Source organism: Hypanus sabinus, chromosome 5 (assembly GCF_030144855.1).
Source record: "Hypanus sabinus isolate sHypSab1 chromosome 5, sHypSab1.hap1, whole genome shotgun sequence".
In the NCBI taxonomy this organism is placed as follows: domain Eukaryota; kingdom Metazoa; phylum Chordata; class Chondrichthyes; order Myliobatiformes; family Dasyatidae; genus Hypanus; species Hypanus sabinus.
Genome location: NC_082710.1, coordinates 82038622 through 82060739, shown reverse-complemented (window position 1 = coordinate 82060739; position 22118 = coordinate 82038622). Strand labels below are relative to the sequence as shown.

Here is a 22118-nt window from a genome sequence, read left to right as displayed (position 1 = left end):
AACCATCTTGTTTTAGGAACAGCTTCTTCCCTTTCGCCATGAGATTTCTGAATGGACAATGAAACCATGAATATACAATGCCTCACTAATTTTGCTCTCTTTCCGCACTACACTACATATTATATATATTTCTTATTCTATAGTATATTTTATGTATTATACTATACTGCTGCTGCAAATTTCACGACTTATGTCCCTGATAATAAACCTGATTCTGATTGTCTTGGAATACTATTCATGTATATCAACTCATTATGCACTGCATTAAGGTAGTACAAGTTAAATTAATGTCTGAATGCAGAATAAAATGCAGCAGCTACAGATAAAGTGAATACATGTAAACAATAAGATGAAAGATCATAATGAGGTAGACTGTGAGGCAAGAGTCTATCTTATCATACTAAGGAACCATTTAGTAATTATTAATACCAGTTTAGATGCTGTCCTTGGGCCTGGAAGAAACCTGCTTTTAGGCCTTTGTAATCTTCAGCCCAATGGAAGAAGGAGAAAAGAAAATGTCCAGGGTAGGTGGGGTCTTCAAATATGCTGGCTGCTTTACTGAAGCAGTGGGATGTATAGACACAGCCTACAGAGGGGAAGCTGGTTTCTGTGATGTACTAAGCTGTGACCACAACTCACTGAAGTTTCTTGCAGTCACGGTCAGAGCAGTTGCCATACTAAGCCGTAATGCATTGACAAAAATTAATAACTATCAACAGGATCATGCAAAGTATCTTCAACCTCCTGAGGAAGCAGAGGCATTGGTGTGTCACCTACATGGTTGGACCATAGTTGGTTATGTTATTTCTAGTGTTACAAGGGTTACCTAATAGTAATAATGATCAGTTAGACACAGAAAGAAGCTGTATTTACTAACAAGTACCTTTCTTAGCTCAGCTCACAAGCACATGAATCTACACAACTGAAAACCTGTCTGCACAGCTACCAAGTTTTCTTGACCCTCCATAAGTAGTCACAACACAGAAAAGGTAATACCCAGGAAAAAGCTGGCCAGGCATTCCCTATGTTCAGGGGTCCTGAATATCCACAAAGGTTGGTCACTGGAGAGTTACTGCTGCTTGTGCTTCCAAAATCCTTCAATCTTGTTCTCTCCCTTATTGGATCCATCTCTAATGGTTCAGTTTCATTGGCTCATGGTCATTTGAGTAACCTGTGTCAGCTTCTGATTGGATGTAGCCCAGGGCTATAAGCAGTATTACTTTGACTCTCCCTTCAGCTTTGTACTTTATGTGATTTCTTTTGTTCTGTCCAACTCAGACTGGTTCAAACCACTCTAACACTGGACCGAGAAGACTAGATCACAGGCTGTTCCTTCTGTAAACCTGCCATCTTACATGATAAACATTTACTTATCTGAGAATAATCCCAGGATTAGCAGATCATTAGCAGAAACTCCTTATGTCCATGTTCAAATGCTCTGATTAAATTATTCCAGAGCAAGAATCAATTCACCAAACAGTTGACAAAATGGCATCTGTAAAAACAGTATCACAAAATGGCCACCTCCATTCTTGTCATCTCATGGCAAGAACAAAGCCTTGTTCTTTGTCTGTTTCACCACCGTTGTTTCACTACTGTTCACTGATTTACAGATTGCATTTCATTCTGGCCAACACTAGGAACTTGAAGCTGTCAACCTTGGTACTGTTCATGAAGACAGGAGCATGTGCACTACCATCACCAATACCCTCACCTACTTGAAGTCAACATCTCTTTTGTTTTGCTGACGTTAAGAGAAAGTTTGTTGTCATGACATTATGCTACCATGTCACCATGTTGAATTCATAATTGGCAATAAAGTTACTTAATAACAAGAGAAGAAAAGGTAACGTTCAGGTTTGCAAATCATTGCACTTCATTTGAAGATAAAGTGAATGTTGTGAGGCTAGACATCAAGTAAAAACACTGTTTTGGAAATTAAGACGTCTTTGAGTTTCATTTCAAATTCACTGAGTATTTTTTCAACATTTTCAAAGACTGGCTTTGGGGAGGTGTTTGGTTGTTTTTAAGTCTTTTTTTGTGTCCATTGTACGGCTTTGTTTTCTGTGGTGGCTGAGGTGACGACTGTGCCACAAATGGTGCAAGAGATGCCTGAATGGGCCAGTAGGAGAAATGGTCTGTTTCATCCTTCACATATACTTCTGCATGGACCACATTATTTAAGTTACTTCTCTACTTTGAGCAGTTATAGGTCAGAGATCTGCAGGAGTCAGTGGTGATATTGCATTTCTTCAAGAAAGATTTGAATCAATTCCTGTGTGCAGTTGGTGTACTCTTTCAGTGACGCAGTTGGGAACAGGGTAAACATGAGAGATTCTGCAGACTGCAAATCCAGTACATCACTACTTCGTGAACTTCTGAGCCAAGTATCAAATCCTTATCTTCAGACACACTTCTTCTGAATTGTCAAAAGTTGTGCTGGCATATTAAATAAGACAATAAGACATAAAAGCAGAATTGGGCCATTTGGAGCATTGATTCTGCTCTGCCATTCCATCATGACTGATTTATTTTCCCTCCTGCCTTCTCCCACAGTCTTTGACATCTTTACTAATCAAAAACCATTCAACTTTTGCTTTAAAAATACCCAGTGACTTGGCCTCCTCAGCCATCTGTTGAAATAAATTTCACAAATATACCACCCTCTGCTATAGAAATTCAGCAATGGTGAATTTCATTATGGATATCTGCCTTCACTGAGAGGTGGTTCCCAAGACGCAAGGAGTAATTGCTATTTTCTAAGTTATTGATGGAGTCTAGAGTGTGGGATAATGCAGCAGGGACTAGAATCAAAATCAGGTTTATAATCACTGACATTGGTTGTTTTGTGGCAGCAGTTCTGTATGAGTGGGAGGCTCACCCTCTCACACAAACACAAGAAATTCGGCATTTGCTGCAACACAAGCAAAGTGCTGGAGGAACTCAGCAAGTCAGACAAAACCTATGAAAGGGAATAAACACTTAAAGTTTCAGGTTGACACCGTTCAATGAGAAGGTGGAAGTGGAAGGATTACTGGTAGGTAATAGGTGAGACTAGATAAAGGGAACAGTGTGTGAGAGAATGAGAGGAGAAGTACATAACAAGGACGGATGGGGTGGCTGTAGAAGGAATCTAATAGGAGAGGACAGTGGACCATGAGAAAAAAAGAGAAGGAGGGAAATCAGAGGGAGGTGTTGAGCAGGTGAGGAGACAAGGAGTAAGAGGGTAACCAGTATAATGAATGGAAAATGAGGGAAGGAGGGAGGGGGTATAATTGACCAGAAGTTAGAGAAATTAATGTCCATGCCACCAGTTTGGAGGCTACCCAAGTGGAATTGAGGTGTTGCTCCTGCAATTTCAGTTTTGTTTGATTATGGCAATAAAGAAGGCGATGGACCAATACGTCAGAATGGGAATGGGAAGTCAGATTGAAATGGGTAGCCACCAAGAGATTCTGTTTTTTAAGTTAACAAAGTGAAGGTGCTCAATAAAGGGGTTTTCAATCTGCATTGTGTCTCACCAATGTACATGAGGCCACATTGGAAGCACCAGATATTTATTTATTTATTTATTGATATACAGCAAGGGGAGTCCTATCTCTGTACTTATGGTGGGAGAAACGATGAGGGCAGCTATAAGGGAAATGAAGAACATGAGGATGAAGGCAGTATCGATGGTGGTAGAAGGGAAACGCCATTCTTTGAAAAATGTCATAACATATATAAGTGTTAAAAAGCCTGATTCTGATTCTGTGCAATCTCAAAGGCAATCCCAGTGGGATAAATTGAATGTCCATCTCCCCTTGTGGCTCAGAGCTTTGCATCGACATTTCCATGCTGAGAGAATCAAGATGGGAATGAGATGACCAGTTCAAATGATTAGGTTGGGAGTACACCTTCTTGAGAGAAAACCAGAGGAGGAAAGTTGTCCTCTAGACATGAGCTTTGCCATCAAGACAAGCCAGAAGGTTTAGAAAATGCCTTATGATCCTTTGGCTTAGTTTTATATAGAATTAATGCACCACAGTAATCTCCCTGGAATCTATGGATTACCTTAAGCTGGATTTCAATTCTGACGTTAAAAAGATCTTGGAATTGGTTTATTACTGTCACATGTATCAAGGTACAGAGAAAAGCTTGTCTGGAATACTGTTTATATAGAACAAATCATTGCACAGTGCTATAAGATAGAATAATGTAAAACAATAATAATAGAGTCAAGTGTAAAAGCTGCCAAGGGAGTGCAGTGCAGATAAACAATAAAGTGCAAGATCACAAACAGGTAGATTATGAGCTGCCAGCGGCAGCGGTGGAGGTGGAAACGATAGGGTCTTTTAAGAGACTCCTGGATGGATACATGGAGCTTAGAAAAATAGAGGGCTCAGGGTAAAACACATAAAATGCTGGTGGAACGCAGCAGGCCAGGCAGCACCTATAGGGAGAAGCGCTGTTGACGTTTCGGGCCGAGAAGTCCTGATGAAGGGTTTTCTATGTTTTTATGAGGCAAAAGTCCATCTTATCATACAAGAGGTCCATTCAAGAGTCAGATATCAGAGGGATAGAAGCTGACCTTGAGCCTGGTGATACATCCCTTCTACCCAATGGTTTATGCTTCAGATAGAAATGAACTGATCCTCTCAGTCAACTTAGTGCCACGATGGGAATAGACTCAAACCCTTATGCACAATTTGATCAACAAGGAAGGAGTAAGGAAATCTTATTATTGGGTTTGTCTCCTGACAAAACCTGGTCTTCTCAAAACAGCCTCTTCACAGGGACAAACACAAAACCTCTTGGACACAACCTTGCTTCAAACAGAAGCACCTGTGAGATTACATAATTTTCTGAAGAAGAAACTGCAAGATGTTTCCATCTGCTCTGCCTTAACAGGTGCTGATGACTGCTGGCCCTTTCATTGCAGATATTTGGGTTTAAAAAATGGATTGCTAGGTTATTTAAGATGACAGTTAGAAATCATGCAGATCACCGTATGTATGGGATTGCATATGGATATGGATAGAAATGGATCAGAAACTCAGTCAGGTTTATTACCACTGACAAACAATGTAGCATGAAATCTGATGTCTTGCAAGGTATCAAATTTACTTTAAGTTGCAATAAATAAATGAATATAGTGCAAAAGAGGAGTAGCGAGGCAGTGTTCATGGCCCGTTCAGCTATCAGATGATAGACACTGACCATATAAGCACGGCAGATTTCCTTCCATTAAAGGTTCTGGCAGTTCAACCACCTTTTGGTGACAATGCAATGATTCATGAATACATATGCTTGAGGTTTTTTTGTCTTAAATACACAAATATTTTAATTAAATATTTTATATTTTGCTAACGTTGAATTGGGATTTTAACAAGAGCTGTAAGTTATCTAATCAAATAGGACTGGGGACATATTCAGTGTCAGTTATAAAAGAGATGAAACACTCTTGCAGGAGAGAGCTTTGGCCACAGTTGAGGTATTGTGCTAATCTGAATATTAATTTTTGAAATGTTGTTAAGATCAAAAAACAAGGAATTCATCTGGGTTTTGGCAAGTGTGAGAATGAAAAGAAATAAGACTTGAAGTTCTGGGATTATTTTGGAAGATAGGAATTCAATAATGATTTAATGAAGGCTTTATATCTGCACATAGATTTCAGAATATTCAATTTCAATTCATCTTTGCGAAGTGTTTTTGTTTTATGTGTGCAAAGCTGTTCTAGTCTGTTTTTTGTTTCAAAGCAGAATTATTGAAGCATAGGCGCAATGATGTAAATGAAGTTAAGACTCAGCACAGCCTTGATCCAATGGTTGACTGAATTTCCTTATGGTGAGAGACTGATGCTATCAATTCCAATTACCTAGAGGGAATGAAAAATGTGATTATGATAATAATGATTATGGGAATGATAATAATAGAAGAGCACTACAGTGCAGAAGCAGGCCAGTCAGCCCATCTAGTTGATTCTGAACTATTATTCTCCTTAATCCCATCAACTTGTATCTGGACCATAGCCCTCAATAGCCCTCCCATCCATGTACCTCTCTAAGCTTCCCTTAAATGTTGGGATCGAACTTGCATTGGCAGCTTGTTCCACCCTTTCACCATTCTCAGAGTGAAGGAGTTCTCCTTGAACATCTCACCTTTCACCCTTAACCTCTCATTTCAGAATCAGAATCAGGTTTATTATCACTTGAATGTGTTGTGAAATTTGTTAACTTAGCAGCAGCCATTCAATGCAGTACGTAATATAGAATAAATAAATGAGTAAATCAGTTACAGTATATGTATATTGGAGATTAAAAACTGTGCAAGAACAGAAATAATAAGTTTTGAAAAAGTGAAGTAGTATTCATGGGTTTAATATCCATTTAGGAATCAGATGGCAGAGGGGAATAAGCTGTACCTGAATCACTGAGTGTGTGCCTTCAGGCTTCTGTATCTCCTACCCGATGGTAACAGTGAAAAAAGGGCATGTCCTGGGTACTGGAGGTTCTTAATAATGGATGCTGCCTTTCTGAGACATTGCTCCTTGAAGATGTCCTGGGTACATTGTAGGCTAGTACCCAAGATGGAGCTGACTAAATTTACAACCCTCTGCAGCTTCTTTAGGTCCTGTGTACTAGCCCCCCACCCATACCAGAGATTGATGCAGCCTGTCAGAAGGCTCTCCAAAGTACATCTATAGAAGTTTTTGAATGTTTTTGCTGACATACAAAATCTCTTCAAACTCTTAATGAAGTATAGTTGCTGTCTTGCCTTCTTCATAGCTGCATTGCTATGTTGGGACCAGGTGAATTTGAGGGCGGGGTGAAAGTTGGAGGCGAAGTTAATGAAGTCAACGAGCTCAGCAGGAAGCAGCACCGATTCAGTCATCGATATAACGTAAGAGGAGGACAGATACCGGTGTAGGTTTGGAACATAGATTGCTCCACATGGCCGACAAAAAGGCAGTCGTAGCTAGGACACATGCGGGTGCCCATGGCTACACCTTTAGTTTGGAGGAAGTGGGAGGAGCCAAAGGAGAAATTGTTAAGGGTGAGGACTCATTCCGCAAGGCGGAGAAGAGTGGTGGTAGAGGGTGACTGGCTGGGTCTGGAATCCAGGAAGAAACGGAGAGCTTGGAGACCTTTCTGGTGGGGGATAGAGGTATATAGGGACTGGACGTCCATCGTGAAAATGAGGTGGTGGGGGCCAGGGAAGTATCACGGACATAGGTGTGAAGGGATTGAACAAGTGGAGGTAAAACAGAGTCGAGAAAAGCAGAAATGAGTTCAGTGGGGCAGGAGCAAGCAGAGACAATGGGTCTGCCTGGACAGGCAGGTTTGTGAATCTTAGGTAGGAGGTAGAAACGGGAGGTGCAGGGTGTGGGAACTATAAGTTTGGTGGCCGTGGATGGGAGATCTCCCGAGCTGATGAGATCAGAAATGGTTTGGGAAACAATGAACTGGTGCTCCCTAGTGGGGTCATGGTCCAGGGGTAGATAAGAGGAGGTGTCAGCGAGTTGTCGTCGTGCCTTCACTACGTACAGGTCGGTGAGCGAGACGACAACAGTACCTCCCTTATCAGCGGGTTTGATGGTAAGGTTGGAATTGTAGCGGAGGGAATGGAGAGCAGAGCTTTCTGAGGGGGTAAGGTTGGAATTGGAGCAAGGAGTGGTGAAGTCGAGACGGTTAATGTCCCGACGGCAATTAGAGATGAACAGATCCAGGGCGGGTAGAAGTCCTGGGCGGGGAGTCCATGAGGAGGAGGAGGGTTGGAGATGGGAGAACGGGTCATCGATGGGGGTGGGAGAGTCTCTACCGAAGAAGTGGGCTCGAAGACGGAGCCGGCGGAAGAAGAGCTCCACGTCCTGGCGCATGCGGAACTCACTGAGGTGAGGGCGAAGGGGGACATAGGTGAGGCCCTTACTAAGGACAGAGCGCTCAGCCTCAGAGAGAGGAAGGTCGGATGGGATGGTGAAGACCCGGCAGGGTTGAGAGCTCTGGTCCGAGGGGGGTGGGAGGCTGGTGGAGTCAGCGGGGAAGGGGTGGGGGTGAGAGGAAGCTGAAGCCCCCGAGGGCCCGGGAACCGGTGATTGAACCTCAGGCTTGGAAAGATCAGATGGCAGCGTGGTGGTGGGTGAAGCGGAGACGGCAGCGCGTGGAGGTCTAGCTCAGAGGTCAAGGCTGGGATCCAGCGTGCTGGTGGGGGGAGGGGGGGGGAGATGGCAGCATGAGGAGGTCCGACCGGAAGATCAAGGCCGGAGTCTCTGGGCGGTGTCCATGGCCGTAGGAACCCACGTTGGTGGTACTGGAGTCAGGGTTCAGAGTCTGTCCGGTGCCGTGATTGGCAGCGGGGGTCGCGATCCCAGATTAAATCTAATCCTAGGTCTCATGGTCTTATATAACCATATAATTATTACAGCACAGAAACAGGCCATCTCGGCCCTTCTAGTCCGTGCTGAACGCTTATTCTCACCTGGACCCACTGGCCTGCACTCAGCCCATAACCCCCCCATTCCTTTCCTGTCCATATACCTATCCAATTTTACTTTAAATGACAATACCGAACCTGCCTTTACCACTTCTACTGGAAGCTCATTCCACACAGCTACCACTCTCTGAGTAAAGAAGTTTAAGTGTTACCCTTAAACTTTTGACCCCTAACTCTGAACTTATGTCTTCTTGTTTGAATATCCCCTACTCTCAATGGAAAAAGCCTATCCACATCAATTCCATCTATCCCCCTCAATTTTAAATACCTCTATCAAGTCCCCCCTCAACCTTCTACGTGCCGAAGAATAAAGACCTAACTTGTTCAACCTTTCCCTGTAACTTAGGTGCTGAAACCCCGGCTGAAACCATTATGATCTAATGATGCCACATGTTGTTATCCAAGGATTTCTACCACACTTGAGTAATGAAATAGAAAGTTTCCTATCCACATTTTAAATCTTTGAGAATAACAGATTGGAGATCTTATAGAAAAATATAAAATTATGAAAGGGATAGATAAGATAGAGGCAGGAAAGTTGGTAGGTGAGACTAAAACTAGGAGACATAGTCTAAAGGTTTGGGGAGTAGATATAGGCTAGGGATGAGGAGGAACTGCTTTTCCCAAAGGGTGGTGAATCTGTGGAATTCTCTGCCCAATGGAACGCTGGAGGCTACCTCAGTAAATATATTTAAGACAAGGTTAGATAGATTTCTGCATAGGAGAATTAAGGGTTATGGGGAAAAGACAGGTAGGTGGAGATGAGTCCATGGTCAGATCAGCCATGAGCTTATTGAATGGTGGAGCAGGCTGAATGGCCTACTCCTGATCCTATTTCTTATGTCCTTTTGTTAGCAGAATACTGCAGGCATATGGCAACATAAAGGAATCCACTTTAAATTTAAGAGAAAACAGAAACATAAAGATTCAAGTTAATGTGTCAATGGTGAAAGGCATGGATTCACAAAAGGCAAATACTTTGGGACATCCTAATATATAAATAACAAATAGCCAATGTACAAACTATAATTAAAAAAACAGCTTATATATGGATGATAGGACTTTAAATACAAGGAAGTAATATTTAGATCAGCAAAATATTTGTTAAGTGAATAATCTGTTGGAGGAACTCAGTGGGTTGACCAGCATCTATGAATTGGTCGGCGCGGTGGAAAAAAAATATCGCTGATGTTCTGGTTTGAAACCCTGCAGCAGTGATGCTTCGATGTATGAAGTCCCACATGAATGAGGAAAAACTTCTGGAAATTTGTAGAATGACTCCAAAGATGAATCAATCCATGAAAAATGCTCCTTAAATTTGTTTATTAGGCTCTTAAAGATAGAGGAGTGATGGCCTCTGTTGGTCTGCATCGACCATGGATGTAGCATCCCGGCTGTCCAGGTGACACACAAGCCAAGGCGGTATGAAAAGGAGAGCAGGCTCCCCCTCTCCACGTAGCAGATAAATCCAAAGGAACAGCAGAGACTGAAACGGTCCGGCACCAGCAGCATTGTGGGAGTTGCCCGTCAGCACTGAACTCAATGTAGGACTGCTTGAGGGACTCCAGCTTCTGAATTTTCCTCAGGGTTTAGTCCCAAAGCATTCCCCATTAGTGGGTATAGGCACAAGGCAGAGGAGGTTTGAGATCAGACTTTTCCTTCTCTTTGATGAGCTGCCAACCATGGATGACAAGCCCCATCTGACTGCTGCAACGGGTTTTATGGCACCAGTAATCTATTTCGCCCTTCTGTCTATCAATAGAAACATTTCTGCCAGGCTTAATAGCTACGGCACACTTAAAGGCTAAGCACTGGACTTGGTTGTCAGAAACTATTGGAGATACATTCTTTTGGGAGCATCTAATAGCTAGTGGGAGCTTATCCCAGCTACCACCCCCAGCTATGATCTGTCAACCAGAAGTCTATTTCTGGACTTCTCTACTCAAAATTTAGATTCAACCATGCTGGATTAATGTAAGAGAAGCTTCTATCAAGTAACTCTCCTCAGAGTATGTGCCATGTGTGGATGATTGGCAGTGAATGAATTCCACTTGCTTCTGATGTTGACATCTTACTTTCCATTGAAGAAAAGAAACTGGTGGACCTACTGATTACCCAAGTACACCTCTAGGCTTCAATGTGAAACCAAAAGATCAGAAACAGCATTTAATCAGTTGATCTTTTTAACAAGGGGAAAAAAAAACAGGGGGAACTAGATAGTTGTTAATTTTCAGGTTTGCTACATTTATGCAAAAATAAGTGAACTTATTACCTAATGCTCTACATTCAGGACACCACCAGATGGGTTCTTCAGTTGAGCCTTAGGGGAAGGTTTTCAACTGTACCTTTGAATGTGACTTGACTTTTAGTGGTTTTCATTGTTTTATCAGAAAATGTACAATATCACTGTTGATTTTGTCAATATTTTTAATTTACTTAAAAATCAATACCTTGTCCAAACTTTTCATAAGATTGCAATATATTGCAGAAATCAATGAATATATTTCTGCCTCCCAAAGTAGATGATCTTTCTACAACAGCCCAAGATTTCAAATATGTGATCAATACAAGTTGAATATTTGTCAACAGATGAAATATTTGTATGAAGCAAGTTTTACTGATAGCCCTGAGGCAGAAATAGAGGGCAATTAATGATTGTATCATCCAAAATAAAGCAACCTGTTTGATAGGCACAAGAGCAACAAATTTTCCATTTGAGTAGTGCGCTTAACATATCAAAACAGAAACTTCACTGGAGTATCAACAGAAACAATTTGATTTTGCGCCAGATAAGGAGGATAAAGAGATTCTGCAGATGCTGGAAATTCAGTGTAACACACACAAAATGCTGGAGGAACTCAGCAGGAAAGGAATAAAGAGATTATTTTCTGGGCTGAGACCCTTTATCAAGACTCTTCATCGTTCAGACTTGGGGAGAACATATAAACTCTTTACAGACAGCAGGAAATGGTAAACAAGCCCCAATGCACCTACGTCAGGATGCTGTTCATCGACTATAGCTCAGCATTTAATACCATCATTCCCACAGTCCTGATTGAGAAGTTGCAGAACCTGGGCCTCTGTAGTTCCCTTGGTAATTGGATCCTCGAATTCCTAAATGGAAGACCACGATCTGTGCGGATTGGTGATAACACATCCTCTTCGCTGACAATCAACACTGGCACACCTCAGGGATGTGTACTTAGTCCACTGCTCCACTCTCTGTATACACATGACTGTGTGGCTGGGGATAGCTCAAATATCATCGAGAAATTTGCTGACGACACAGCCATTGTTGGTAGAATCTCAGGTGGTGATGAGAGGGTGTACAGGAGTGAGATATGCCAACTAGAGGAATAGTGCCACAGCAACAACACGGCACTCAACATCAGGAGGATGAAAGAGATGATTGTGGACTTCAGGAAAGGCAAGACAAAGGAACACATATCAATCTTCATAGAGGGATCAGAAGTGGAGAGAGTGAGCAGCTTCAAGTTCCTGGGTGTCAAGATCTCTGAGGATCTAACCTGGTCCCAACATATTAATGTAGTCAAAAAGCAGGCAAGATAGTGGCTATACATTTACAACACACTGGAGGAATTCAGCAGGTCAGACAACATCCGTGGAAATGAGCAGAAACGCTGAGTTCCTCCAGCATGTTGTACGTGTTGCTTTGACCACAGCATCTGCAGTGCACTTTGTGTTTACTAGCGGCTATGCATTATTAGGAGTTTGAAGCATTTGGCATGGCAACAAATGCGCTCAAAAACTTTTATAGTTGTTCTGTGGAGAGCATTCAGACAGGTGCATCACTGTCTGAAATGGAGGGGCTACTGCACAGGACCGAAAGAAGCTGCAGAAGGCTGTAAATCAAGTCAGCTGCATCTTGGGCACTAGCCTACAAAGTACCCAGGACATCTTTAGGAAGATGTCCAGGATCATCACCAGTACTGTGAAGAGCAAACCAAGCTGAGATGGGGTCCAGAGTTGACCTCCCCCCCCATGAATTATGCTGCTAATGAGAGGGAGAGAGAGAGAGAGAGGGGGAGAGAGAGAGAGGGGGAGAGGGGGAGAGGGGGAGAGGGGGAGAGGGGGAGAGGGGGAGAGGGGGAGAGGGGGAGAGGGGGAGAGGGGGAGAGGGGGAGAGGGGGAGAGGGGGAGAGGGAGAGAGAGAGGGAGAGAGAGAGGGAGAGAGAGAGGGAGAGAGAGAGGGAGAGAGAGGGAGAGAGAGAGGGAGAGAGAGAGAGAGAGAGAGAGATATGATTTAATATTATGGCTTTGGCTGATTGTTTACCTTTGCTCCAAGGACACCTTTTTTGCCTGCTTGTGAGGATTCTTGCTGAGACAGCAAGGCAGGACCGGCCTGATGGACGGCCGGTACCCCGCATGGGTAGATAAAAAGCAGGTCTGCGAAGACACAAGTAGACACACCACGGGACACTGAAAGAGCGTTTTGTACCTATGTGAAGGTGGGGGTTTGGAGGATCGATTCGGGGGAATCGATCACAGGCTCACAGTGTGTGAAGGTGCGACCAATGGGGGCTTGTTTGTGTGTCCACCCTCGCCTGGGTGACAGGCCTACCACTGAAGAATGGTCGTGCCTGGTACGGGGTCACAGTTGGTGACCATAACAGGACAGGAAGACAACGGATGGTTCGACAGCAACTGCATCACCTCTCGCTCTCTCTCTCTCTCTCTCTCTCTCTCTCTCTCTCTCTCTCTCTCTCTCTCTCTCTCTCTCTCTCTCTCTCTCTCTCCAATGTAACACCAGAACTATCTCTACCTAAACTGAACTCTTCACCATCGTAAGACTATCCATTTACCCCTAGACTTTGAAAGAGCTTGATGTTAATTCCTATATCCACACTTCTGTATATATCATTGCTAACCTGTTTTATATATATTTGCATTTTATAGTACTGTATTACTTAGTTTACTAATAAACACTATTAGTTACAGTAATACCAGACTCCAACGTGTATTCCATTTCTCACAAAATGCTGGTAGAACACAGCAGGCCAGGCAACATCGATAGGGAGAAGCGTCGTCGACGTTTTGGGCTGAGACCCTCCGAAGATCTGCAGCATCCAGCATCTGCAGATTTCCTCGTGTGTATTCCATTTCTGGTGGTTCGGTAAGCCGGTCACAGGATACATGACACGGTGTCTCAGAAAGGCAGCATCCATTATTAAAGACCTCCAGCACAGAGGACATGCACTTTTCTCACTTTTACCATCAGGTAGGAGATGCAGGAGCCTGAAGGCACACACTTAGTGATTCAGGAACAGTGTCTTCTCCTCTGCCATCCGATTCCTAAATGGACTTCAAAACTTTGGACACTGCCTCACTATTTTTAATATACAGTATTTCTGTTTTTACACATTTTAATAATCTATTCAATATACAGAATTGATTCACTTGTTTATGTATTATTATGTTTTATTTTATTTATTATTTTTTCTCTCTCTGCTAGATTATGTATTGCATTGAACTGCTGCTGCTAAGTTAACAAATTTCACAGTGATAATAATGAACCTGATTCTGATTGGAGACTGCTGACACTGCAAAGCGATTGTGCTAACTGCTGTACCACCAATTCATCCAAGGCTAGTCAACTTTCCTACGTCTCTTGCACAGATTTGGAAAACAGCTGTGGGAGGGATCTATTCCAATAAAACTTGCCAAATTGCACAAATTATAGCAACCGAGGCCTTTCAATTCATGGACATTCTAAGGCACCTGTTTTAAAACTTACAAATGGTAAAGAACTTCTAACATACTAGGAAACTGACATCAGTGAGATTAGCAACTGGTTCTCTTTCATTTGTATGTTACATCTTTTCAAATTGAAATGAATTGACTTTTTTCTTACATTCTTCACATACATGAGGAGCAAAATTTTTATGTTATGTCTCCGTCTAAATGTGCAATGTACAACTTATAGTAATTTATAGTAAATATTATGTATAACAGGGCAGTCAAAATAGAGTTGTGTCAGCATGAATTAAGCAGTGTCTGATGAGTTGGTGGAAGAAGCTGTCCCAGAACCTGTTGGTTCTGGCTTTTATGCTGTGGTACCATTTCCGGGATGGTAACCGCTGGAACAGTTTGTGTTTGGGGTGACTTGGGTTCCCAATGATCCTACGGGCCCTTTTTACACACCTGTCTTTGTAAATGTCCTGAATAGTGGGAAGTTCACATCTAGAGACGTGCTGGGCTGTCTTCTCCACTCTACAGAGTCCTGCGATTGAGGGAAGCACAGTTCCCATACCAGGCAGTGATGCAGCCAGTCAGAATACTCTCAATCAGGACATCCTCAATACATTAAAGATCATGATACTGGAAGGAGAAAAGGGAGCTATGGTCACAATATATTTTAACCTATAAAACTTAAATATATGCCCTCTAGTATTAGGTATTTTGACCATGGGAGATGGCTGTCTATCTTATCTATGCCTCTCATAATCTTATAAGCTTCTATCAAGTCTCCCTTCAGATTCTGTCACTCCAGAGAAAACGAGCAGTCTGCCCAAGCACTCCTGAAAGCACATGGTCTCTAATCCAAGCAGCATCCTGGTAAATCTTTTCTGCACCCTTTCCATAGCCTCCACATTACTCCTATAATGGGGTGCTTATCATATCATTAGGTCCTAAGGCATACAGCATTTAATGGACAACCCACAAAACAGATACTTCAGTATGATTGCAGGAATAAAGACCAGGTTGCTTGCTCCATAAAGTTTCTGAAATCAAATGAAACATGACTAATCTTTCATTCAGATCAAATATCCACCTTGGTTCCAAACCAGACATTTGTAAGGTCAATGGATAGCAAGTACTGATTCAAATTTATTGCAAAATGGATGAAAGAGAAGTTGAGGAAAAACTATTTCACACAGTGAGTGGTGTGAAACCCAGATCACTCTGATTGAGATGGCGGTAGATGGTGAATCACACATCACATTTAACACTTATCTGGATAAGTTTTTAATGAGATAGCCATACCCAGGAGACAGGATGTAGGATAAACATAGAGCATGGTTACTGTGAAGTGATGGGTTTCCTTCCACACTGTAGATTCCCAAGGTTCAGAAAAACAGCTGATAGGCTTGGCCAAATGGACCCATGCTACTTGCTTACCTCCTAAAATTGTATAAGGTTAATTTGAATAAATGCTATCATGAGCTCCAAACTCAACAATTCAGGAACAGCTTCTTCCCCACTGCCATCTGATTTCTGAATGGATACTGAACGCATAAACACTACCTCACTATATTTTTATTTCTATTTTTGCACCATCTAATTTAACTTTTTAATACATATATATTTATAAATTTATAAACATTTATAAATATTCCTCACCTAATCTGTATGTACTAAGCCAAGGTTCCTCAGTCAGTTCTATATATTCAGCCTACTTTTTTGCTGAATGGAACTTTTATGTTAACATTCGCAAACCTATTACTTAATTTTCTGAAATTCCTCCTTGTCTGGAATTCATTACATATAACCATATGACCATATAACAATTACAGCACAGAAACATGCTATCTCGACCCTTCTAGTCCGTGCTGAACGCTTACTCTCACCTAGTCCCACTGGCCTGCACTCAGCCCATAACCCTCCACTCCATTCCTGTCCATATACCTAACCAATTTTTTTTTTTAAATGACAATATCGAACCTGCCTCTACCACTTCTACTGGAAGCTCGTTCCACACAGCTACTACTCTCTGAGTAAAGGAGTTCCTCCTCGTGTTACCCCTAAAATTTTGCCCCCTAACTCTGAACTCATGTCCTCTTGTTTGAATCTCCCCTACTCTCAATGAAAAAAGCCTATTAATGTCAACTCTATCTATCCCCCTCATAATTTTAAATACCTCTATCAAGTCTCCCCTCAACCTCCTACACTCCAAAGAATAAAGACCCAACTTGTTCAACCTTTCTCTGCAACTTAGGTGCTGAAACCCAGGTAATATTCTAGTAAATCTCCTCTGTACTCTCTCTATTTTATTGACATCTTTCCTATAATTCGGTGACCAGAACTGTACACAATACAGGTAGTCCCTGAGTTACGAACATCCGACTTATGGACAACTCATACTTGCGAACCAAGGATGGAGAACGCCATCCACCATTTTAAGTCAGATCACGACACCATCCTCCATTTTAAGTCACTGCCGTTGACACTGTGTTGACTGTTTAACTTTGTATTTGGCTTAAATTTTTCTTAGTAAGATTCACCCTGACCCATCCCCTCCCCACCATTCCGGTCGGCTGGTAGCGCAATGAGATCAGTGCCGGGCTCAAGAATGGAGGTTCCCGAGTTTGATTTAGTGAGAGACCGCTCCCATGCTGGGTTGATGTCGATCCAGTGACTCCCGTACCATCCGTACTGGGTTGATGTCAAGCTCGCAAATCGACCTCGTAAAAAATTTAAATTCCAGTTTAAATTCCCACACAGAATATTGTGGAGGATCAAATACCCAAACCCAGCACAGCCCCCACTTGTCCCACTTAACCTTTCTCAGTGTGGTGGAGTTTAGAACCCAGGGAAATCAGTGCGGTGGTCCTTAGGACCCAGTGGACCTCGCGAGCCAGCGCAGCTCAGGACCCGCCGCCCGCAGTGTTTCTGTTCCATTGATGGGAAGCGATCACGATTGAAAATAAAGTGGAAATAATAAAGTGTTTGGAAAGAGGTGAAACACCATTGGTCATTGGAAAAGTGTCAGGCTACTGTCGGTCAACGATCGGAACAATTTTAAAGGATAACGGATAAAGTGAGATGATTAGAGCATGTGAAAGGACTGCCCTGATGAAAGCTATAATTATTACTAAGCAACGCAGTGGTTTAATTATTGGAATACATTTGTTTCTTAAGTGTTTTATATGAATAGAAATGTAAAATATATACGTTTGGACTATGTACTAAGACAAATGTTTGACTAACTGACGCTAAATAATACTGGACATACTTGTTCCGACTTACGTACAAATCCAACTTAAAGACGGACTCAGGAAAGGAACTCGTACGTAACCTGGGGCTGCCTGTACTCCAAATTTGGCCTCACCAATGTCTTGTACAATTTTAACATTACATCCCAACTCCTATACTCAATGCTCTAATTTATAAAGGCCAGCATACCAAAAGCTTTCTTCACCACCCTATCCACACGGGATTCCACCTTCAGGGAACTATGCACCATTATTTCTAGATCACTCTGTTCTACTGCATTATTCAATGCCCTACCATTCACCATGTATGTCCTATTTTGATTAGTCCTACCAAAATGTAGCACCTCACACTTATCAGCATTAAACTCCATTTGCCATCTTTCAAGCCACTCTTCTAACTGGCTTAACTCTCTCTGCAAGCTTTGAAAACCTACTTCATTATCCACAACACCACCTACCTTAGTATCATCTGCATACTTAATAATCCAATTTACCACCCATCATCCAGATCATTAATGTACAGTTGGCCCTCCTTATCCATGGGGGATTGGTTCCGGGACCCCCCACGGATACCAAAAAACGCGGATGTTCAAGTCCCTTATTTAACATGTATCAGTGCAGTGGACATTAGGACCTGGCGGTGTAGCTCTGAATCCACAGAGTTTCTGTTTACGAAAATAATCATGACTGAAAATAAGGTGGAAGTAATAAAGCGATCAGAAAGAGGTGAAACACCATCGGTCATTGGAAAAGCATTAGGCTACAGTTGGTCAACGATCAGAACAATTTTAATGGAGCATGTGAAAGGCCCTGCCCCGATGAAAGCTACAATTATTACTAAGCAATTACATATGTTTCTTAAGTGCTTTATATGCATAGAAAGGTAAAATATATACTATATACTAAGAAAAACGTTTGACTAACTGACGCTTAATAATAACGGATGTATCTGTTCCGACTTCAAATCTGACTTAAAGGCGGACTCAGGAATGGAACTCGTTCAAAACCCGGGGACTGCCTGTACTTTTAAGTTATTTCTAGATTACTTATAATACCTAATACAATGTAAATGCTTTGTCAATAGTTGTTATACTGTATTGTTTAGGGAATAATGACAAGAAAAATTATCTGTACATGGTCAAACAACGAGTGCTGGAGAGAGAACTTCCGGGTTTTCCTGATCCGTGGTTGGTTGAATCCGCGCATGCGGAATCTGAGGATGAGGAGGGCTGACTATATATGACAAACAACATTGGACCCAGTACAGATCCCTGAGGTACACCATTAGACACCGGCCTCCAACCTCACAAACAGTTATCCACCACTACTCTCTGGCATCTCCCATCCAGCCACTGTTGAATCCATTTTACAACTTCAATATTAATACCCAATGATTGAACCTTCCTAATTAACCTTCCGTGCGGAACCTTGTCAAAGGCCTTACTGAAGTCCATATAGACAACATCCACTGTTTTACCCTCATCAACTTTCCTAGTAAACTTTTCAAAAAATTCAATAAGATTTGTCAAACATGACCTTCCATGCACAAATCCATGTTGACTGTTCCTAATCAGACCCTGTCTATCCAGATAATTATATATACCATCTCTAAGAATACTTTCCATTAATTTACCCACCACTGACGTCAAACTTATAGGCCGATAATTGCTAGGTTTACTCTTAGAACATATACAGTGGATTCCAGTTAATTGGGACACATCGAGATCAGTACATTTTGGCCCAAATAACTGGCTGCCCCAATCAGTCAAAAGTTTCTTGCGAATAATTAAAAGCTGTAAAAAAGACAAACTACCATTTAAATGGGTAACAATTTCTGTATTTAAATGAAATACGGAACAAATTAGAACACAACCACAGCACTATAGAAGTTATCAATGGAGGAATTCATCTGCTGTGATAATTTGGCTGACTGTTAATGAATAAAATGAGCAGAGATATCTGGTGCAGATAACAGACTGCCTTCATACAATGCTTTAGATGATTGCATCCTCCAAATCTTCATTTTCATTGTGACCTTCAAGATTATTGTCGATACCTTCATAATTCCTAACTTTTTGGAGTAGTAAAATCATTTCATTTTCACTTCTGGCAAAGAAACATACAAACCACAGCACAATATAGGCTCTTCAGCCCACAATGCTGTGCCAAACATGTACTTAGAAATTACTTAAGGTTACCCCATAGCCCTCTATATTTTGAAGATCCATGTACTTATCCAGGAGTCTCTTAGAAGACCCTATCGAACCTGCCTGCACCACAGTCACCAGCGGCCATTCTAAGCACTCACCACTCTCTGCATAAAAAACTTCCACTTCTGACATCTCCTCTGTACCTTCTTCCAAGTGCCTTTAAGTCTGTGCCCTCTTGTGTTAGCCATTTCAGCCCTGGGAAAAAAGCCTCTGACTATCCACACGATCAAAGCCTCTCATCATCTTAAACACCACTATCAGGTCACCTCTCATCCTCTTCTGCTCCAAGGAGAAATGGCTGAGTTCACTCAACCTATTCTCATAAGGCATGCTCCCCAATCCAGGCAACATCCTTGTAAATCTCCTCTGCACCCTTTCTATGGTTTCCACATCCTTCCTGCAGTGAGGCGACCAGAACTGAGCACAGTACTCCAAGTGGGTCCTGACCAGGGACCTATAGAACTGTAACGTTACTACTCAGCTCATAAACTCAATTGAACAGTTGATGAAGGACAATGCACCGTATGCCTTCATAACCACAGAGTCAACCTGCACAGCAGCTATGAGTGTCCTATGGACTCAGACCCCAGGATCCCTCTGATCCTCTCCGCTGTCTTACCATTAATACTATATTCTGTCATCATATTTGAGCTACCAAAATTAACCACTTCACACCTATCTGGTTTGAACTCCATCTGCCATTTCTCATTTTGCATCCTACTTTGGCATCCTATTCAGTTTTGTCTGAATGCTTGAAACTGCAGTCAATGAAACAGTTGTTCTTGCCAACTATCAGTGACCAAAATCACTGCTTTTTGAAGACAAACAAAGGCAACTGATGCAGTTTAAAAACTGATTGCTCTAAGTATGGTGTCGTGCCTAATGCCACCAAAGTGCACATGACTGATGCTAGTTAGAAACTGTTCCCCAACAGTCTCCTGTCCCCATTAAGCAGCATATTGTCCTAACAAGTGAAGGGAATCCCAGCTATTTTCATGATTTAGGTTTTGTTCTTTAAGGATTGTCCCAAATAAACATCTGTCCCAATTAACCGATGGCCCCATTAATCAGAAATAATTTTATTATATCTTTTGATTGATATCTTTTCATGAATCACTTCCAGAGGAATTATTCTAGTCTACACAAGAAAATAAACTTAATGGAATTCTTATTTACTGGTATAATTTTCTATTGCAGCTTCCAATAATATTAAATATTTATTCGATATGGGAACTCTGGGAGAATTTTGATGCCAAAGCAGCAGTAAAGATGAAAAACACAGCTCATCCCAAATACAACATAGAAACATAGAAAATCTACAGCATAATACAGGCCCTTTGGCCCACAAAGCTGTGCTGAACATGTCCTTACCTTAGAAATTACCAAGGGTTACCCATATCCCTCTATTTTACTAAGCTCCACATACCTACCTAGGACTCTCTTAAAAGGCCCTATCATATCTGCCTCCACCACAGTTTCCGACAGCCCATACCATGCACTCACCACTCTCTGAGTAAAAAACTTACCCCTGGCATCTCCTCTGTACCTACTCCCCAGCACCTTAAACCTGTGTCCTCTTGTGGTAACCCTGGGAAAAAGCCTCTGACTATCCACATGATCAATGTCCCTCATCATCTTGTATTCCTCTATCAGGTCACCTCTCATCCCCCTTCGCTCCAGGGAGAAAAGGCCAAGTTCACTCAACCTATTCTCATAAGGCATGCTCCCCAATCCAGGCAACATTCTTGTAAATCTCCTCTGTACTCTTTCTATGGTTTCCACATCCTTCCTGTAGTGAGGCAACCAGAACTGAGCACAGTATTCCAAGTGGGGTCTGACCAGGGTCCAATATAGCTGCAACATTACTTCTCAGCTCCCAAACTCAATCCCACGATTGATGAAGGCCAATACACCATACGCCTTCTTAACCAGAGTCAACATGCGCAGCAGCTTTGAGTGTCCTATGGACTCAGACCCCAAGATCCCTCTGATTCTTCACACTGCCAAGAGTCTTACCATTAATACTATATTCTGCTATTACATTTGACCTACCAAAATGAACCACTTCACATTTATCCTGGTTGAACTCCATCTGCCACTTCTCAGCCCAATTTTGCATTGTCCTACTGTAACCTCTGAGACCTCCACACTATCCACAACACCTCCAACCTTTGTGTCATCAGCAAATATACTAACCCGTCTCTCTACTTCCTCATCCAGGTCATTTATAAAGATCACAAAGAGTAGGGGTCCCAGAACAGATCCCTGAGGCATACCCCTGGTTCAACCTCCATGCAGAACCTACAACCACTCTTTGCCTTCTATGGACAAACTAGTTATGGATCCATAATGCAATATCCCCTTGGATCCCATGCCTCCTTACATTCTCAATAATCCTAGCATGAGGTACCTTATCAAATGCCTTTCTGAAATCCATATACACTACATCTACAGTTCTACCTTCATCAACGTGTTTAGTCAC

At 42.1% G+C, this 22118-nt stretch overlaps 2 protein-coding genes across 2 annotated transcripts in view; both read right to left on the bottom strand.

Annotated features, from left to right (window-relative positions):
* LOC132394271 (contactin-associated protein-like 5) overlaps positions 1-13442 on the bottom strand; it is a 977958-nt gene extending 964516 nt beyond the window's left edge. Inside the window, exon 1 of the mRNA XM_059970196.1 lies at positions 12767-13442. Within this exon, the coding sequence (XP_059826179.1) occupies positions 12767-12860 (94 nt within the window). The 5' untranslated portion in view covers positions 12861-13442. The remainder of the gene's footprint in view (positions 1-12766) is intronic.
* Positions 1-22118, bottom strand: part of LOC132394273 (uncharacterized) — a 63077-nt gene that overhangs the window by 4946 nt on the left and 36013 nt on the right. The gene's annotated exons all lie outside the window — the stretch shown is intronic.